Here is a 21133-nt window from a genome sequence, read left to right as displayed (position 1 = left end):
TAGCTTATGATTTCTGCACCTTGAAGAATGTCAAAGGCAAATGCTCTGTTGGCATATTTTATATTATCCATAGGAAGTGTGAATACAATTCATATCTTATTGAATTTATACACCAGCAAATACCTAATTGTCTTCACTTTATTTTACTATGGAATTAAACTATACATGTGGTGTAGGTAACCCAAGCCATCATTCAGTCTGGTCTAGAATCAAAGTAAATGCACGGTAAGTCTGATTTACAGTGTCATAAGCAATTGTTACCGTTTGTAATGATAAGGTATGTATAATTCCTGCAAGTAAGAGAAAGAGGCATCTTGGTGCAGGTGCATTTTGTGTGTTTACACGCAGTGCTTTGGAGATCTCCACTCACTGTGTGATCATGCTTAAACCTGAGGCTGAGTAAGCGTGTTGCGTTCTCTCACTGTAAGTAAAATGTCTGTTCCTTTTCCTGTGTTTGCTGTCCTACTAGTCAGGTAAGCCTCAGGATTACCCTGCCTGTGGGGCAAGGGGCTGTTGCAGAAGGTTGTGCACTCTGGACTTTCTATGAACTCTTTTTTTTAATGGGGGAGAGGAGGAACCAACATTGTAGCAATCCAACTAATATTTTAGAAACAGTTAAGTATAGTTACCTATTTCAATGACTCACGCTTGTTATTAAATAGCCACAAGACCGTACAAGGCAAATGATACAATGTGAGACCGGACCATCAATGGGCATCAAGGAAGCCAGCCCTGCTCTCATGACCTGTTTTGTCCGGCAACTCCAGTTACATTAGTAGCGATTTCCCTTAAAGAGCTGAGTAACAGCAGTTCTGTGAGGTGACAGCAAATGTGATAATTTCCTTTCACTGAAAGGAAGAACAGCTTGAAATATCAGCACCAAACCTTTAAGACCACCTCTAGCAAGACCCAAGAGTAAGATTTCTGACATGAGTTTTTTTCTTTCAAGTAAAACTTCTAACTGCAAATGCTTGATTTGAATCCTGATTCTGAGACCTTTCTGGGTGCTTTTTTTCTTTGTTAGCTGACGGAACCCCAATGCGAACGTGCTTCTTAGTAATATTTGCAGGACTTACAAAGTATATACATATATTCTCTATTGTTTAATGAAATTTATTATCAGTGTGAGTTCACATCTGGGAAAAACTAATACAGCAGTGTTTCTCTGCTTTTTCTTAATAAGCCTGAGAACTTCTAGATTATTTCTGCCTATGACATATAGATCAGTTAAATAAGTTTGAATACAGTTAGTAGTTTTATAACTCACTGATCAAACTTTACCATACTAACTAGGATACATCTGCTGTTGAAGTATCTTAGTAAGGGCTTACCTTACTAAGCATGCCTGTACTGCAGGGATTTCTAGAAAGAGATCCACTGTTGGAATGGAGGGAATCACTATTAAGTTCAATATTTCAGTGGCACAAGTACTAACACATTTATCTCCTTCAGAATTTCTGCAGGTCTAGGTGGTTCAGTCAGCAGGCATCAACATGAATAACAGTTCCTTGTACATGTTTGCCTTAATTTTCATTGAAAAGAGAATGTGATCTCCAGCAAGTAGAGAGTCAAATTCCCTGTCAGCATTCACTCTGGTGCTCAAAATAGGTTAATGAGGCAGCATTTGAAGTAAGATATGAAGTTGCAGAACATCTATGCAACTCTGAAAGAAAGGCCTTTGGAAGGCATGCTTATTTCATAGTTGAGCTTGTGCACAGGTAGGATTTGGTTTTGTTTATTTACTTATTTTTCATTTTCCTGACCACTTCTGTAGCGGTTTTGCTCTATTTTAGGCAGGACTAATTCTATTACTGATAAAACCTGCTTTACATTACTTGGATTCTACCCTCTGCAATTCCTGCTAGATAGTAAATAGAAGGAGAGGGGAGCATGCACCCCAGGTTTTCTTCCAGTCAATTCAAATGGAGTATAACAGCACTGAGTATCTTCCCTTGCCTCTCCTTTTTGTTTTGTATAATTGCTAGTTCTACAATGGAGTGCAAGTGGCTATTGGTGCATTTAACTGTAATCTTCCTGAAGGAAATATTTCTGCTAGTAACCATTTATCTTATGTTTATTAAAAAAAAAATCAAGTCAGGAAAAGGCAAATAAGAAAAAAACGAATTCTTCCCTCCACCTCTTAACACCATAGATAGATGAAGACACTGCTATTTATGTGGGAGCAATGTACCATTTGTTTTCTCTTTCACAAATGTTGGTAGACAGAATTATCAGAACAAGTTGGGTATTTTGTGTTTTTTTGGGTCTCTTTTTGTACCTCAGTAAAATTGTGAGCTTTCATTGCTGGGAAGTATAACTTAAGAGTACTAAGAAAGGGAAAGTTTTACAGGGACTAGGAATGTGGCTGTTTTTTCACCTTAAAAGTGGACAGCTGGAACCATTTAAATCTAAGAGGAAAAATGAATTGTTGATGTTTTTGGCTTTCTATGTAGGTATATGCAGGCAAAATAATCAGGGTTATCTTAAAATTAAACTGTATTATAATCCAATATTATTGGTCAAAAGATTGAACAGTTTTTCTTTGTTTTATTAAAATAAATGCTTTATATTACTTGGATTTTAGTACATGTGGTTTAAAGTATCCCTGGTCTAATTTCAATTACTCTGTAAGTGCACTCACTGTATTGGGACTCAGCTTTTGGAGTGTTCTCTTGCTGACTCATCCCTAATAAAGTACTTTTTTCTATTTATCATAGTGCTATCATGTTTCTCTGCCCATTGTGCTGAGGGATGTGGCTTGGTAGGAAATATTGGTGTTAGTTGTACAGTTGGACTGGATGATCTTAGAGTCTTTTCCAACCTTGATGATTCTATGGTTCTTTTTAAGACCTGACCCTCTTAGATATTTCACTCCTATCGGGTTCAACTCTCAATTTCTGAACACTACAAAAAAAACCCTAGAAATTACCTAGGAACTTAATGTCTAGAAAATGGTGTAATACAACCCATTACCTCCCTTTAGGCATCCAGCTATGTACATCTGAAAGGAGCAAATGTGTGTGGGCGGGTATGTTAACTTGGATTCATTGTTAATGTGATTAGTGTTCTGGATACACATGTAAACCTCAAGCCAGAAAACATTTCAAGATTTAAATTCTTTCAGTAAGCCTTCTTTTTTGTGCGTGTGTGATAACCAGAGTAACTACATAGGTAGGAAATCACGATTATTTCTTGGGGTTTTTTTGCTCTTAATTAAAAAAAAAAAAATCTAAGTCCAGAAACCATCTCCTAGTTGGAGATGCTTGTGATTTTAAGCATGCTACAGTAAGCATACATGCAGATCCTTTCCCTTATGTTCACCTTGCAACCCCTTGTGAGATTGCTCCCCAATCACAATAAGATAGCAATTCCTGCTATTTCTACAGCTGCATGTGAGACTGTTGCCAGGTGGCAATGCCATGTTGGCTCAAAACCAAGTGTTCATAATCATCTGTTTTCAGACCTACCAATTTCTCTCAAAACTGCACAAGAGAATCTGAACAAATGAGCTCATGTTATTTATATACATTTGAGCTCTTTATATCTTTTGTTCGTTATCATTTATTTCCTGAACTCATTATATTTATGAAACTGGCTAGTCTAAAATTATCCTGTGGTGTTTAAATGACTTGGATTGCCCCAGGAAATTAAGTATTTTCAACCTACAGAACACACTGAACGTTTTCTTAATTATTGCTGTATGGCATAAAATTGTGTCACGTGAGGACAGAAATGCCTACCAGTTAATAAAAGCTTTCTTTGGAGTCAGTTCTGTCTCTCTCCTGGTATCTGAGGGTCTTCATGTTTTTTGGCCTGGTTCAGACCCCATTCTCAAAAGGCGTAGCTCCAGCTCTCTTCTGCCCTCTCTTTCCAATCTAGGTATAAGCAACAATTTGGATACAAAGGGGGAGAACATCTTGTATGCAATTCACCTATATAGGGCAAAATAATAATTCCTATGAGTATTTTCTTTAAGTGGGCTAAGAAATGAAGGATGCCAATATAAAAGCATTCCATAGGAATGCATAACAACAAGTACACTGAATATGACAAAGAGAAACAGATCAAACAGTGAAAATGGCATTACAATCTAATGGTTTAATTTTTCTGTGCCTATTTAGGAATATAGATTTGAAACAAAATGCTTGTAAAGGTATTGAACCTTTTGAACAAATGGGAGAGTGGAAATAAGATTTTGTTTGCCTCAATATGGTTAAACTGGATTTGAAAATATTTGACTGGTTTTATTGTGTTTTTCTTCTCTTGATGAAAAAATGCACAGTAGCTTTTCTTTCTCTTCTTCTCAACTCAGGGTGGATCTTTGATCCTCAAATAATACAAGATTTGTACCTTTACAAAACCTACCAGATTGTTAATACTATCAACTGTTATAAATTAACAGCAACAATCTAATAATCACCCTTATGTGAGTAGTACTTTAAGCTGCAGCAGGACCTGCCAAATTTCTGACAGTGGAACAGCAAGGCAAACAGCAAGGATTAGCTAACCTTAATCAAAAAAGCCCTACTCTACAAGCAACTACAAATATGTACATGATGGGGTTTCTACCCACGCACCCCCACACAAAATGTGACATCTACTTCCTTATTCATTGTAGAAAATAGTAAAATTGTTTGGATAATACCAAACGCCACATTTTAAGAATAACTAGTGTTTTCCTACCCATGTTTCTGTTGATCAGCAATATGTTCATAAATAAGAGTAATGCTATGAGCACTCTGATGCTCTTCCAACTCAATTAGTGTTGGAAGAGTAATTAGTATTCAGCTCCATTAGGCGTTTATAGTATTTAGTATAAAAGACTGCCACAAAACCACTTAAGCAGGCATATGAGAACGCAATCAAGGCAATACATTTTAAAACTGATACAAGGATTATTGCTTCTTAAACACTGCATGATTAAATCACATAGTTCATTGAGATCGTATTAGAGGCATCTAAAAGTTGTCAAAGTTGGACGTTAACTTTAACTAGATGAAGGATACTAATAACTAAAATTTACAGCAGTTAAACATGCTTCTAGGTAATTTAAACATTAATTGGCAGAGCTGGAAAGAGAATTTTTTTTAATTTGCATATAATGAAAGCAGTACATTTTAAAGCTACCTTACCTTACTGTAAATGTGGTGCTAGCCTATTTCAGAAGCATAACGTGGCATGATGCTGTTTGGCACACTTAGTCAGCTGATCCTAAAGAAAATGAACAAATCTGTCATTTTAAAAGGCTAGAGAATGTGAAACATCTGCAGTTTACATGAGTCATTGAACTAGACTCACAGAAAAGATGGTTATTGTTTGTGGGATGTTTCCCAAACCATTCTGGAAATACGTATGAACGTTACAGTGACTACATGTTAATACAGTTACACTGGCTGAGACTACTTACTCAGATTACTTACAGAAACTGAGATTACTTACAGAACTGTGAAAGCCAAGCAAGCTAGACTATTAGGGGCATTGACGAAGGAAAGGGAAGCACTTCTGTAAATGTTCAGCAATGAAATACCACTATCTCAGATATATGAGCTTTCTAGGCAGTTTCACTGACTAGAAAAGTGACATTCTAAACACTGTCAAGTTTCTGACAGTATACTTACAATGGTTATTCATCACACTGTAACTATCAGTTAAACTGTTATAAATGTTGTGACTCTTCAGAGCCTGGAGAAGGGATTAAGTGGAAATGTTTAAAAAAAATATCTAGTTAAATATCTGAAGGACTGGTTCTGAGCAGTGGGAAATCTTGTTGTTCAATTGCGGTATGAGAAACTAGTATTTCAGAAAATAACTACAGAAGCTTTTCTAAAGGGAAAACAGAAGAGATGTTCCAGGGAGTTAAAGTCCTGAACCGTTTAGAAGGGTTAGAAAGCATGAGCCTTTCTAAAGGCCATCTCTATTGGTATCACACTTATTGTCATCTGTAAGTACACTGTAAATAAAAGAGAACTACTACTGAACTTTCTGAAATGCTTTCATACCATCCATGCTACATGGAGTATGCATATAACCAAAATATTTATGCCTTTGTCCAAAACATAAAGCATGTATTTTTTTATACTGCAACTATACAGTATAAATTTGTCTGCTACTGAGAGCATTCATCTTCAGCAGAAATGGAAAAAATGAAGTTGTATACGAGAAAATTACAAGTGTGTTTTCCAGATTTGTTGTTTGTTTTCTACAGTTCAGCCATGTTTGAGGCAAACTCCCATCCTTGTAAAGTGTATTTAAATGTTGTCAGTGGCTTCAGTTGTGGGTCAGGAGCTATACCTAGCTTTGGGAACAGTGAGAGTCACAGGAAAGGGTAGATAGAAAACCTGTTTAGAAACTAAGTGGACAGGAGCTGATTATGCTGGGGACATTAGCATGGAGTAAACTAGTATGTTGTTTTGGTGAATTATCCTTAAGTAATTATCTATTTGGTTAATATTATGTGCATGTCTGCACTTCATAATGAGGCAGTCTGCATAAAACCCCACTGAGCCAGATTCACAACCAGTACAGCAGCATTAATAAGGTGATGAGGTGCACCCTGTCATCAGGACTCTGTCTGGAATCTCCACCCAGCAGTGCTCAGCTCTGTAATCTTTGTAGTGCAATCTACTGCATAGGGTAAGTCATGGCAATTCCTGTTCTACAGTATAAGGAACAACTCCCAGAACTGCCAAGCTCCTTTCCTTCCTTGGGTGTTTTGGAAGGCAAGAAGCAGGCATTCCCTGTCCTGAGCTATGCCATATGCATGCCAAGGGACATTCCTTTTCCTTTCAGCCAGATGTATCTGTGGCAGAAAATAATTCCTGCACCACAAGGTCTGCAACACAGGAGGTTCCTCACAGTTCTTCTTGAAAGATTGGCCCTCTCCCCCACAAAACTAGTGGCAGTGATTCTTCAAGTTCAGACTGGCAGGGACCAACCCAGAAACACCGCTGTACCCACTGTAAAACAGTTCCTTTGAGTTAAAGCAGTGCTGATCTTCAGGATAAGAAGAAAGGTAGAAAGAAAGGGGGGGGGGGGGAAGAGAGCAAATATATATATATTTGGTGATGTGCATAAGTGACTGATAGATGACTGTAAGAGACTAATATTTTATACCATTGCCTCAAAGTTTGCATGACAACTTCAAAGTTCCATGTACAGATTTTTTTTTTTTAGAGTCAAGCTGTTAAACTGAAGGATAAAGAAATTTAATTTCTAACTGAATTCCCATATGAGCAATTAGGCTGTTGTATTCTCAGACAAGAATAATGATGCATCTACCACATCTGTTTGTGGAATGAAAGAAGTAGGATAGATGTATAAAATAGAAGGGATTTCTTAAGCACTTTTCTCCCCTGTACTGCAGTTTGTTGCTTTCATGAGTTGTGCTAGTGCAGCTGGTCGATGAGGCTGGCACACAGATGTGAGGGAAAACTGTGGGCAGCCAAGCACAGAAATGTCTTGTGTTCCAACCTACTGAAACCAGCATGACCTACGGAATGGTATATGTCCTGCTGGTCTAAATATAATGTGGGAATGAGGCCTGGGGGGGGGAAATCAGTTTTATGAAAACCAAGATCATTTGCTGCTATACTTACTGAGCAAATGGCTGGTTTTTTTCAGTTACTATCCTAACAAACAGGCTGCAGTGTTTTAAATTAAACAAGAAGGTGTTGCTTTAGTTGGTCAGTATGCACCTGACAAACTTTGTTTTGTTGCTTCGCTGGTTTTCTGTTCTATTTATTTATTTATTTTTCTAAAGAGAGACATTAAAGAGAGTCTTAGTTGTGGGGTTCTCCCCTAGTGCAGCATTGGAATACAACAAACACTGAGTGAGGGTATTCTGTCAAACAATGTAAAACAAAGTTTTTTCACTTTGGTGTTTAATATTTTCAATAATTTTTATTAAAGCTTTTCTTTTGACAACTATTTATTTGAATAACATCAGGCCTTGCTGTGTTTACACAGTTCAAATAGAATTCTTTTGATTTCAATGGGGTTCTGCATAGTTCTCTTCTTGAAGACTCACATGCATGGTCCAAGTTTCTACAGACATCTGACTATTACTAAATGTGGAAAAGTGTGAGTATATAAAGTGCTAGTACGAAAGGCACCGCTCACCATTATGTTCACCCTTACACAGCTTCTATGTAGGGAAAACTTAAGTTTCAGATAGCTTAGTCAATATTCTGCATAAGGTAATCATGTAAGTAAACTGTTCTTAATGTTTGTATGCATGAAATGGGTTTCTCTATCGTGAACAAATTTAATTCTAGGTACGATGGGAAGTTTTGCATGACAGCACCCTTTGGACCTTATATAAGTGCCTTATATTGGCATGTCGTGTTGGAAAGCAGCAGGAACGAGGTCGGCTCTGGGAAACTGAAGTTCTGAAATACCATTTGTTTAGACACGCAGGCTACGTGGCTCACGGGTTATTATATGTATCCCTTTCACTCAGTCATCTAAAACATGAGTCACCCCAACTGAAAGCGGAAGGTGTGCGTGTGGATGTGTGCAGAGATTTGTTGTGTGGTTTAGGCAGCCCCCACTTTCTGCTGTTTCCCACTGAAGAACCTCCATTCTTGGCAAGGGCAGGTAGCTATTCCCTCAGCAACAGTGTAGCTATGATGCTTACAGCCTAACCTCATTCTGCTTTGCAAGCCTCCCACGAGTCCAGCTTTCACCTACAGCTAAAAGCCGAGCCATCTTTGTTTTGTTTAACCTGCAAGGAGCAAGAAAGCCCCACCAACTATGTGCTTAGCGCAGTAAATATCTAAAAATGACTCCTAGGTCGTTCAGGGGCTGCCTGCAGGGCGCCTCGCCGCAAGTACCTCAGTTAAAAGCTAAATGCACACGCGGGGATGCAGGTAGCTTCCAAGCCCAGTAAGCTAAATTGAAATTAGATCTGCACGGACATGCTTCTGGAGCTCAAAGAACAGCTCTCCTCCTCGCATCCGACTGCAAGCTGAGGCCACAGCCGTCTGCTGATGTTTTACCTCAGCCTCACGTGAATCTGAAACGTGGTTTGAGTGAAGGGAAACTTGTGGTTAAGAAAAAGCAAAAAGCTTACGCGCACATGTATAAAACTATCCCTTATAGGGCTGTGACAGGACTCATGCTCTAGAACTGGGATTTCACTGATGGGTGCAGCACAGGAACAAACAGCGCCAAGCCGCCGCCATTAAGCGGGTACGCCACTTGCGCACGTTTCCCTTCTCCCTCAGGCACTATCGCTACTCTCGCGGCGCAACTACTTTCGCGAATACCGGTGCTGCACTGCGGCGATGGCACAGTTCAACCAAACTTCCCTCCCTCCTCCTCCCACTTGGACGTTAAGCCCACCCCCTTCGTGCGCTGTGATTGGTCAGACAGGCGGAGCCCTTCGCGGCGATTGGCGGCGGCTGGCGGGAGGTGGGGTAGGTTGCGTGAAGGTAATAAAGTTAGTGGAGCTGCCTCGGTGCGCGCTAGACGCGGCGGCGAGTCGGCTCTCTATGGAGGAGGCGGTGGGCAGTGTCGGGCGGTTGCTGCTTCTGCTGTGGTGACTCGGAGACTCGCCCTGCTCCGCGCGTTCCCCCCTTCCCCTCCCCAGCCCCGGTCCCCGGCTCCCTTCCCCTCCCTCCCCTTCTCTCGCCTCTTCCCCTGCCCTTGGTAGCCGCCGGGACCCGGGGAAGCGGACAAGGCCTTAGGGAAGGTGAGCAATTCGGGCGTGGCGGGACAGCGGTTGGGGCCTGGGAGGGAACGGTTACCGCGGCGGCCGCCGCTTAAAATGGCGGCTGAGCGAGCGGCCGCCATTTTCTCAGTGGCTTCTTCTCGCTTTCTTGCGCACAAAATGGCGGCCGGGGCCGGCGGGCGCTGAGCAGCCCTGGCCGGGCGGGGTACCGAAGCCGAGCGGAACCGTTTCGACATCGGAACGGCTGTTCGGCAGCGCTGGAAGCCGGGGCGGGCGGTGCCGCGCGGGCTCGGGCCGCTGCTGCGGGTGTGCGGTGCTGGGGTGGGGCGGAGAGCTGCTGGGGCTGGAAGAGGGGGTACAGAAGCAGATTGGTGGCTCGCGGGTGGGTTTCTTTGCTGTTATTTTTCCGTTAAATTTTTTTCCCTGCTTCTCACGGGCTCGCGAACGCGTTTGTGAGGCGCTGTGGCCGAGCTGAGGGGCGGCCGTGCGGGAGGATCCGGCTGCTCTCCGTTTTCCCGTCCGTGCCGGAGAACAAAGAGCCGGCCGGGCCCTGGCTGCGCCGCAGCCTGCAAGCGGGCGGCGCCCAGCGCGGTTGGGGGAGGGGCGGCGTCTGCATCCGCCAGGGGGCGCACTCGCGCCGCCCCCGCAGCCTTTTGTTCGGCGGCGGCCATGTTGGCGCTGCGGGCCGGGCCGGGCGGGGGCGCGGGCGCGCTCTCGTAGTGCGCTGCCAAGGCCGATCTGCGGTGCACTGCGTTGTTTTTCACGCTGTCTTGATTCTGATCCCCGGCTGACCTCTTTGGGGCAGAACTTGAGGTATAGAGCTACGGGTTGTCTTTGTCTTTTTTCTTGTTAGCTGCCTTTATTGGCTGTTAGGATTTAGACGCAGGAGGCGGCCCTTGTGCTATACCGAGTGCGCGTTCTTGTGGTCCTTATTTTCAGGCTTGACCGCTTTATCTGACCACGAATCAAGCGGCTAGTGAGGCACTAAAGTAGAGCGAATCCTTCTAGTTATTCTCTCTGCTCATGCACGCTGCTTCTGGGAGGTTGGCAGGGTGCCGTGTGCCTTCAGTCTGCCTTTCCCGTTGGTGATAGCACTGCTGGAAGTGCGGCTGCAGTGATGGAGCTTAGGCTTCCCGGGGTGGGAGATGTTGTGAGATACAGTGGTCTCCAGTAAAAACACCTATAATATGAACACTCGATTTGTCTTTCTAGGTTTTGTTTTTCCCCACCCCGTCAATTTAATTTTATTCTTTTGAAGATTCTTCGTTGTCAAGCCGCCAAAGTGGAGAGTGCGATTGCAGAAGGGGGTGCTTCTCGTTTCAGGTACTGGTGCTTGTTTGATTGGCTAAACATTTGGCAGTGTAGCAGTCTTTTCAGATCTGATTTAGTGTTTTCCCAAGTTAATAGTAATTACAGTAATACTGACATGTCATTGAAAACGGTGGCATTTTGAATTTATGCGAACTGCATGATTGTGTTTTAACAGTGCTTCTTCAGGCGGAGGAGGTGGTAGGGGTGCACCTCAGCACTATCCCAAGACTGCCAGCAACAGGTACGTCATTGTATTTTTTGGATTAAGGTCTTATTTCGAAGGCGTGGGATATGAGATGGTGAATAGAGTTAAAAGCAGTCAGCCTTCAGATTTGTACAAGAGTTTGTGTTTATGTCCTTCATCTGTTGCAGGGTAGTAGATAATGTGTTAGAACTGTGACTCACATGACGTGAGGTGGACAGAGCACTTGATGCATTCCACGAAAGAAGTTTAGAGGAAGGGTTTTAGTGGTCTTATTTGATTTAAAATTTGTTCAGTGAGTGTTTTTCTGTGCAGCAAGCACTACCGTGCTGGTAAGATAAACGTATGCCTCAGGCAAAACTAAATGTAGTAATTGTTTGTTTGAGATAACGCTGGAAATACAGTTCTTGAAATAGATTTTTAAAATCCTACAGCGAGTTCCTGGGGAAAACCCCAGGGCAAAACGCTCAGAAATGGATTCCTTCCCGAAGCACTAGACGAGATGACGACTCCGCAAACGACAAAGAACGACATGATGCAATCTTCAGGAAAGTAAGAGGGTGAGTCTTCTGAAAGATTTTTTTCCATGCTATTATGTTTAGTAATATCTTTATTAAATTAGCCTTGAGAAGAAGACATGCATATTACTCAAGTTCCTTAGGGGGTGAGGAGGATTTGTTAGAAGGGACGTGGCAGAAACAAATGAGGGACACAGCAGGCATTTGCTGCTGCAGGCCTAAGAAGCAAGTTTTCAGAGAGAGTTAATGCTGATAATCATATTTTTCATTTTGAAAGTTATGGAATAAATAAAAATCTGACTTGAATTGGAAATTGGATTTCCACTTTTTTTGCTTAAAAGACTTTTACTAGGAAAGGTAAATTTAAATAAAAATTAACTTGTAGCAAGCTTACAAGATCTGTAATCTGAATTTTTTGTTTTGTTTTTTCCTCCTTAGCATACTAAATAAGCTTACTCCTGAAAAGTTCGACAAGCTATGCCTTGAGCTCCTCAATGTGGGTGTAGAGTCTAAGCTCATCCTTAAAGGGGTCATACTGCTGGTAAGCTGGCTGTGGTGTGTGGGTTCTTTTTGTGGGAAGGGGGGGAGGTAGGTTTTTCTTCTGTTTATTTTTAAGCTACTGTTTCATTGCATCGTAAGAATAAAAAGGTTGGTTGTTACTGACAAGAGAAACAACACAGTTTATCTGCAGATCAGCAATCCAGCTTTAAAGGAATATCATCCCTTTTTGTATGAGAGGGCTGTGCTGGAGAGAATAGATTTAATGCTCAAACATTAATCTTGAAATTCTTGTTACCAGCATTCATTCTGATCCCACTTCCCCATGCAAAAGTTTTCACATCTCACTGCTCAGCGAGCCTTACTGTCTTGGGAGAGCTCCCACAAGTAGACTAGCAACCGTTGAGTACTTCTTAAATGTGAGATGGGCTTTAGTGTTCTGATGAGGAAATTGAGATCTGTCCCCTTCATTAGTTGGAGATTATGGAAGCATTTTCAGTAGCGTAACAGTTGAGTTTTGCGTCAGTATTAGTCATCGTGTGTTAAACAGTAGTAATGTATTCTATTTAACATTGTGGCAGAGAATAATGTTGTAGATCACGTAGAGTAGTATTGCATTGAGTTTCTTGCATCTCTTTTTCTTAATTCATACACATGCTACTACATGGTATCTTACTGAAAGTAACTTCATTTAGATCGTAGACAAAGCCCTTGAAGAGCCCAAGTATAGCTCACTGTATGCTCAACTATGTCTGCGACTGGCAGAAGATGCACCCAACTTTGATGGCCCATCTGCAGAGAGTCATCCAGGACAGAAGCAAAGCACAGTGAGTGTTTCTGTCACTGTGGAATGGTAAATTTTGGTAACACACACCGTTGTGTGTTGAAGTTTTAACTACTTGATTTTTCTTGTTGTAGACATTCAGACGCCTCCTAATATCTAAACTTCAAGATGAATTTGAAAACAGAACCAGAAATGTTGATAGTAAGTTTTGGAACCGATTTCGTGTAGGATCTTTTTTCTCTTATATTCCAGCAGCCATGTTTAATAAGATTCTTTGCTTTTCAGTCTATGATAAGCATGATCGTCCCCTCCTCCCTGAGGAGGAGGAACAGAGAGCCATTGCCAAGATCAAGATGCTGGGGAACATCAAATTCATTGGAGAACTTGGCAAGCTTGATCTTATTCATGAATCTATCCTTCATAAGTGCATCAAAACAGTGAGTATATGGTTTAGTTGTGGGCTAAGAACAGTTTAAGTATTTCTAAACTAAAAAATGTAAATGCTTACGCTGCTTTAGGAATCTTCGACTGTAAAAGTCATGAAATGTTTCCTGACAAGTTGAAATACCACTACTTGAAATAAGTAGTTGTCTGGTCTGATGAGAAAGGAAGAATGGGTTTTGTTTGAAGCTGTGGGAATTATCTCAAAGTGTAGATGTAGTTTGGCCTGGACAGAAGTACCCACAGATACTTCAAAGTATGTAGCGGGAGATTAAATGAGTAATAAGTGTTTCAATTACCAGTTGTGAAGATGAATAGTGGTGATATGTTTCTGCATGTCGTGCTGTACACTGTTGTTAGAAATTATCTGTGTTACGTTGAGGTAACTATTTTGTTTCTAATACTTCAGCTTTTGGAAAAGAAGAAGAGAGTCCAACTCAAAGATATGGGGGAGGATTTGGAGTGCCTCTGTCAGATAATGAGGACAGTGGGACCTAGATTAGACCATGCAAAAGCCAAGGTACGTATATGTGCTGCAATCTTAAAAATAGCTTCAGATCCACAGCTCAAACTCCAAACCTTCAGTGTTCTATGCTTCTGTTCAGAAAAATCTGATGCCTCCTGGAGCAGGAGTGCAAACTATTGGTCGTACATAAAAGCTCTTGATAGCAGGACGAGGCAATCTTTCAGGTGTTTTTAAAGCTCTTCCCAGAAAACACAGTTATTGTTAGGTAGTTGTATAAGTGAGAATGTTATTTTTCTAAATGTTTCTTAAACTTCGTGTTGCATTCATTTTGTAACGTCTCGTTTGTTCTCTCAGTCCTTAATGGATCAGTACTTTGCCCGTATGCGCTCCTTGATGTCAAGTAAGGAATTGCCAGCAAGGATTCGTTTCCTGCTGCAGGTACGGTATTAAAGTAGCCTACTGCTGACTTTTCCCCACAAAGTTGACCCAAGTCCTTCCTTAATAATTCTTTTTGTTTCAAGGATACTGTGGAGTTGAGAGAACACAACTGGGTTCCTCGCAAAGCTTTTCTTGACAATGGACCAAAGACTATCAATCAAATCCGTCAAGATGCGGTAAAAGTAAGTATTTGATGTCAAGACTTGTGCTTAGCTTCTGAGTAAATGCTGAAGGGAATCACTACAGTTTATTTCATGTCACTCATGACACATGTCACATGTCAAAACTCTACTGTGTATGTAGAACTTCATTGAGTAGCATGACTGCAAGGTGTTGCTAAGGGTTGAAAGCATGTGGACTTGTAGTTCATACGAAAAACTTAGCTCAAGGACTGTTATTTTAGAATAACCAGAATGGTGTTTTCTCTTGTAAAGGATCTGGGAGTTTTTATTCCTGCTCCTATGTCTCAAGTGATGAGAAGCGACTTCTTTCTGGAGGGACCCTTTATGCCACCCAGGATGAAACTTGACAGGGACCCACTCGGAGGGCTTGCTGATATGTTTGGACAAATGCCAGGTGTGCTGAAACTGCAAGGCTGAGCGATGATTGCAGCTGTACTGTGCTGAATACAACAAGCTAAAAATTGTCTTCTGTTTTTTAATAATAGGTAGTGGAATTGGTACTGGTCCAGGAGTTATTCAGGATAGATTTTCACCCACTATGGGACGCCATCGTTCAAACCAACTTTTCAATGGCCATGGGGGTCACCTCATGCCTTCTGCTCAACCCCAGTTTGGAGAACTAGGCAAATCTTTTCTGAAAAATCAGGTAAGGTAAAAATGGCTTGATCATGTTAAAGAGACTTTTCTGCAGGTGCATATGTTACGGATTATAGCATATTTGTACTGGAAGGCTTTCTCAGGTTTGGTTCTGATCAGAGCTGATGCTCGGTACAGAAGCTGTATGAGCAGTTTCTTAAAATGGTGGTAGAGATAAGGAGTACTTTTTTTTTTTTTTACTGCAAGGAAAGGTGCATGTGGCTTTGGTGGGTCAGAATGGTGCATTTTATTTTTTTTTATTTAAAAGATAGCCCTGTTTTTTTTAGGGATAGGTGCTGCTCTCCCACAACCCCTGCTCCTCCTTTTTCCCTTCCTGACAAGTAGAATCTTTGTTCCTCTGGTCCCTCTGGTACTACTACCATATGATGTACGCCACTCCATCATCTGCACTTCTTTCTCTATATTTCCCTTTCTGAAATAGGGGCAAAGCCAGCTCTACCATAACCAGAATCAGGGACTCTTATCCCAGCAACAAGGACAGTCGAAGGATATGCCACCTCGGTTTTCTAAGAAAGGACAGCTTAATGCAGATGAGGTATATTACATGCCTACATTACTTAAAGCCTATACTCAATATTGCCCAGTGATTATAGCAAGACGCGTTATTACGAGGACTTATGCTGGAGCTCTTCCTCCTTCTCTTCCTCCTCCTACTTTGCCCCTTCCTCTTTCACCTTATTCCTCACTTTCCCTAGGGTATCCAGCGTCCTGTGAGCAAGACTGAGATATGAGGGCAATTTCTTGTTATGTTCCTTCCTTCCCTTCTCACACCTCCCCACGAGCACTACTCTGACATCACTTCCCATGCATCATATTGATAACAGTACATTTTAATGGAAACTTTAGAAGATCCTAACACTCAGAAAATCTAGAAGCCCTGAAGTGCTGGACCAGGCAGGTTTTTTTTTTCTGATCTAGATGATAGGCAAAATGTCGAGCACAAAGTAAACTGTACTATCATTTAGAGTTAAAGACCTCTTTATTTATTATTATTATTTCTTCTATTATTATTCTTACTTCTGATCCATTAGTGGAATTTCGTTGTAGCTCTAAGACCTGTCTGCAAACATGCTATGTATCTTCTTGGGTCTCTTAACATACTGCATCTGAAAGGAGCAATTCCTGATATTGTTGCAGTCAGAACTAAAACCCAGTAATTTTCAGCGAGGTGTGACTTACTGAGTCATGCTTTTGGGGCCGTTGCAACACCGGTGTGGTTTAATCTGACTGTTAACACTAGAAACTGAAAATTAAAGTTTATGTGGGATGAGTTTACGCAAGTCCATTTCTGTATAATTCTTGGTCAAAGTACTTGAAACAGTTTGAGGTTTTTCTGATTGTTTACAGATAAGCCTGAGACCTGCTCAGGCTTTTCTAATGAATAAAAACCAAGTGCCAAAGCTTCAGCCCCAGATAACTATGATTCCTCCCAGTGCTCAACCACCACGCACTCAGACGCCACCGCTGGGACAGGTAAATATCAAAGTTACTGTGTACTGTTGACTGAGTTTTCTTTGCCTGTACTTAATTCTTGCATGCATGTGAAACTTGGGCTCATTTCTGGTATGAGGAGAAAGTTTTTGTAGCACATAGCAGAATATATGAAGAGTTAATTTTATTTTTAATGTGTTTTGGTAAGTACTGGAAGTTGGTAAAAGGTTCTTTGTGACGCAGCGCTGTGGGTAGATGTACTTGAAAGAAATAACTTTCGGTACTGTCTTTTAGCCTCCTCAACTTGGTCTTAAAACAAATCCACCGCTTATACAAGAGAAGCCTGCAAAGACCACCAAGAAACCACCTCCTTCTAAAGAAGAGCTACTGAAACAAACTGTACGTTCATTGTATTACAGTGCTTCTTTAAAAATGCTTGTAAAAATGTAGGTGTAAGTATCTGGTCTCTTCCTCTAGGAGGCTGTTGTGACCGAGTACCTGAATAATGGCAATGCTAATGATGCTGTCAACGCTGTGAGAGAAATGAGAGCTCCAAAACACTTCATTCCTGAGATGTTGAGCAAAGTAATCAGTCAGTCCCTCGATCGATCTGATGAAGACAAAGAGAAAGCAAGTACTTTGATCAGCTTACTCAAGCAAGAGGGAATCGCCACAAGTGACAACTTCATGCAGGTACTGCAGTCTGAACATCCTTGTGCTTGGCTGTTGGTGATGTCTAGCTTAGGTGAAGGTAGTTAGCAAATGTTACTTAGTCTTGATCTAAGGAGGTAGATGTACTTGTAAGAGATGAGGGAAGAAATGCAGGTTTGGGATTTTGGAAGCAGAAGACCTTCAGGCAAATAAAATTGAGTAGGAGAGAAGAAATTGTCTTCTATTTAGCGAGAGTATTACTGTACGTAAGAACAAAATCCCAGTGTCTCATGTTGTTACTGTTCTGTAGGCATTCCTGAATGTATTGGACCAGTGCCCCAAATTGGAGGTGGACATCCCGTTGGTGAAATCCTACTTAGCACAGTTTGCAGCCCGTGCCATTATTTCAGAACTGGTGAGCATTTCCGAACTGGCTCAACCGCTGGAAAGTGGCACTCATTTCCCTCTCTTCCTGCTCTGCCTTCAGCAGTTAGCTAAGCTGCAAGATCGTGAATGGCTAACAGAATTGTTCCAACAAAGCAAAGTGAATATGCAGAAAATGCTACCAGGTAAGACTCGTTGCCTCACTGTTAAGGTATTCAGTGATAGTACATGAGGTGGCTTTTTGTGTGTTTGGCACCAGTTATAATAATGCAGCATTTGTGATGCAGCCAGCTGTCAGGGTTCTTAGTGAGCGTGGTGTTTCTAATAGGTATTGAGTACCAGCTCTTAAGTGTGTCTGCCTTAACTTCCAGAAATTGACCAGAACAAGGACCGCATGCTGGAGATCTTAGAAGGGAAGGGGCTTAGCTTCTTATTCCCACTTCTGAAACTGGAGAAGGAACTGCTAAAGCAAATAAAATCGGATCCATCCCCACAAGCCATCTATAAGTGGATTAAAGATAACATTTCACCCAAACTTCATGTAGATAAGGGATTTGTGAATATATTGATGACCAGGTGAGATGGTTTCTTGATGTAATTAAGGCATGTGCATTGTCAAGCTACCAAGTTTAACTGCATGGGGACTGGTGTGTACCTCTGCATAAGGTGGTAAAGGCTGAGATAGGGACGCAGGTTGTTACAGCTGGACATGCTTCCTTTTAACACCGAGTATCTGTGTTCACATCAGTTGGAGGTGTTTTGTTTGGGGATGAGAAATGCATAATTCATTACCTACAAAACATTTTGGAGCCTTAACAAGCCTAACTAGGATTTTACAGTGAGCAGTAAAGTATATCACGTGCACCTAAGTGCCTAATTAGCAAGCAGACCGAACTTAATACTTGCCAAACAAAAAATATAGTTGCTGTGTCTCGGAGTTGACAAAGCTAACCTTTTTGTCTTGGTGCAGTTTCTTGCAGTATATTTCTAGTGAAGTAAACCCACCTAGCGACGAATCAGATTCTTCATCTGCTCCATCAAAAGAGCAACTAGAGCAGGAAAAACAACTGCTTCTTTCCTTCAAGCCAGTAATGCAGAAGTTCCTCCATGACCATGTTGATCTGCAAGTGAGTGCTTTATACGCGCTCCAGGTGCACTGCTACAACAGTAACTTTCCAAAAGGTACGTGTGTAATGTTAGCCAGAACTCAGCTGGTTTGTTTGTCTGAATTTCAGGCTCACTGCATCTCTTAGAAGTAACCTGTTTGGTAGGTTATAACACTAACAGCATCCTAATTGTTGGCTTCCGTAGGCATGTTACTGCGCTTCTTTGTTCATTTCTATGATATGGAGATCATTGAAGAAGAAGCCTTTTTGGCATGGAAAGAAGATATTACTCAAGAGTTTCCAGGAAAAGGCAAAGCTTTATTCCAGGTAAACTTGAGAATGGCTCTTCTCTTGTAATCTCTGCTTTCCTGGAGTGTTACTTGGAGAAATGCGATGGAGTTTTCCACTAGGAAGGAATGAGGGGAGACGAAGTGAGTGTAGATTAAAGCTGAGACAGTTAAAATGAGTCTGGGGGGGAGGGGAGGAAGTATTGTGCGGAAGTGTATTGTGGGTATAGAATTCCCGTTGCCTTAAACCAGTTTTATGTAACTGCAGGTAAACCAGTGGCTCACCTGGCTGGAAACTGCTGAAGAAGAAGAATCTGAAGAAGAAGCTGACTAAAGAACCAGCCAAAGCCTTAAATTGTGCAAACATACTGTTGCTATGATGTAACTGCATTTGACCTAACCACTGCGAAAATTCATTCCGCTGTAATGTTTCACAATATTTAAAGCAGATGTATGTCAATAGGAGATCCTCTGCAAAAGGTTTTTGTAGTATGTCTTAATAGTCTACAATAAAAATATTTTAGAGTATCTTTAATGTTTAGGTAACAGTGTATTAGCAGCATGCAATAATTACATCATAAGTTCTCGAGCAGAAGCAGTCTGTTGCAAGGGTCTTCTTTGCTGCCAGTTATCATAGGCTGTTTTTAAGTTAGAAAACTGAATAGCAACACTGAATACTGTAGAAACGCACTTTGCTCAGTGTAATACTTGAGTTGTTGCAATATTTGATTATCCATTTGGTTGTTACGGAGAATCCTTAACTGTAATCGATGGTTGTTGCCGTAATAGTATATTGCCTGTATTTCTACCTCTAGTAATGGGCTTTATGTGCTAGGTTTTAATATCCTTGAGCCTGGGCAAGTGCACAAGTCTTTTTTAAAGAAACAGTTTACTTGCACAAAAACTGATCAGCTGGACAGATGATTTAGTGCCCTTTGGAAGAGGTTTTTGTGGGTGTGAAATATGACATGGTGAGAAATTGGAATTGGTCCCTCTATTATAGTATTGAAATTAAGTCTACTTAACTTATCAAGACATGTTCATGCCCTGATTTTATATACTTGTATCTATCAATAAACATTGTGATACTTGACTTGTTTCTGAATGTCTCCCGGCAGAGAAGCTCTGACGACTAGTGTACTGGCTGAATAGAGCATCAGTAGGAGTTGCCTCAGACTGGGAACATCCTATGATTCTTTTTATAAAACGTCTGTCTCGATTTGCTCGTGAAATCTCAGTAAGATCCCAGAGCAGAGCAGGCACTGATTTGCTATGTCAGGAGGATAATTGCAGGTACCTGCTGGAGGAATAAGGGTGACCTTGCCTTGTGATTCAGTGAGTAATTTCCCTTTCACTTTCTAATGCTTGAAACCTTCATATTTTTAATGAAGTGGCACTGACTAATTCACTGTCTGTTTCTCAAGTTATGAAATTGGAAAGAATAACGAAGTGTCAGCTTCAAGTGTCATCTAATAAATGCTCAAAGTACCTTACTCCCTAGAACTTTGTCCCTAGTGATATTTTTTCATGGCTGGTTTTGCTAACTATCAAAGGTGTCTTCATAGTAGAACAGGTTTCTTCTCGATGGCGACTTTGCTTTTTGCTGGTGCTGGAAGTGCTTAGGCTGCCTGCCTTTCACATGGTAAAAGATGAAAATGTTGCATTAAAAAAAAAACAAACCTAAGTTTTCTTGGAGGGAAGAGTAGCTTGCGTTTAAGCGTGTTAAAGGGCTGTGACTACTTAACTGCTGGGTGTGATTCTTGCATTTTGCTGGCACTTTGTTGGGAAGGATAGGACTCCTCACCTGCAGATGAAAGCAGCATCCTTACCTATACTTTGGAATTGGATTTCTTCGTTGAGTTTCTGGAGTTGGGTCAGTAATTCACTGAGGATGTGGTGTAACTGCAGCGTGTAGCCCAGCGCATGTATGTGGTAATTCAGATCCGTAACAAAGGTGTTGGTTTTGCTAGCAATTCACCTGAATTGACTACCCTTCTTGCTTCCTGTCTGTATTTCAGCAACAGTGTCACAGCTAGCAGTCACAGCAGGTTATGGATTTCCAGCTCAAGTAAGAGCATGATGTTAAGAACAAGACGTGTTAATGCAA

General features: G+C 41.3%; 1 protein-coding gene and 1 non-coding gene across 2 annotated transcripts; both read left to right on the top strand.

Moving 5' to 3' along the window:
* The first annotated feature begins 8779 nt into the window (after positions 1 to 8779).
* EIF4G2 (eukaryotic translation initiation factor 4 gamma 2) lies at positions 8780 to 20119 on the top strand. Its single transcript, XM_065747245.1, has 24 exons — positions 8780 to 8867; positions 9225 to 9538; positions 9653 to 9691; positions 10929 to 10993; positions 11157 to 11222; positions 11618 to 11743; positions 12140 to 12242; positions 12895 to 13026; positions 13118 to 13184; positions 13269 to 13420; positions 13834 to 13944; positions 14245 to 14328; positions 14412 to 14510; positions 14763 to 14904; positions 14996 to 15156; positions 15589 to 15702; positions 16515 to 16640; positions 16893 to 16997; positions 17076 to 17291; positions 17560 to 17818; positions 18005 to 18209; positions 18604 to 18815; positions 18945 to 19066; positions 19295 to 20119. The coding sequence occupies exons 1-24, from the start codon at positions 8780 to 8782 to the stop codon at positions 19358 to 19360; spliced, it is 3174 nt and encodes a 1057-aa protein (XP_065603317.1). The 3' UTR covers positions 19361 to 20119.
* On the top strand, positions 15744 to 15904 carry LOC136044036 (small nucleolar RNA SNORD97). The gene has a single exon (XR_010621785.1). It is a non-coding gene; the product is annotated as a small nucleolar RNA SNORD97 (small nucleolar RNA).
* Positions 20120 to 21133: the final 1014 nt, after the last annotated feature.

Source organism: Cyrtonyx montezumae, unplaced genomic scaffold (genome assembly GCF_038088225.1).
Source record: "Cyrtonyx montezumae isolate F1298 unplaced genomic scaffold, pur_monq_1.0 scaffold_10, whole genome shotgun sequence".
Classification (NCBI taxonomy): domain Eukaryota; kingdom Metazoa; phylum Chordata; class Aves; order Galliformes; family Odontophoridae; genus Cyrtonyx; species Cyrtonyx montezumae.
Note: the sequence above shows the minus strand (reverse complement) of the source record. Positions and strands in the feature narration are given on the sequence as shown.

Excerpts from the sequence above, each read along its gene's own strand:
- EIF4G2 (XM_065747245.1), top strand. The coding sequence starts at position 8,780 with ATGACTCCTAGGTCGTTCAGGGGCTGCCTGCAGGGCGCCTCGCCGCAA. Across the intron at positions 14,329-14,411 it reads GGATTCGTTTCCTGCTGCAG|GATACTGTGGAGTTGAGAGA; the intron begins GTACGGTATTAA and ends TTTTGTTTCAAG. Across the intron at positions 14,905-14,995 it reads TATGTTTGGACAAATGCCAG|GTAGTGGAATTGGTACTGGT; the intron begins GTGTGCTGAAAC and ends TTTTAATAATAG.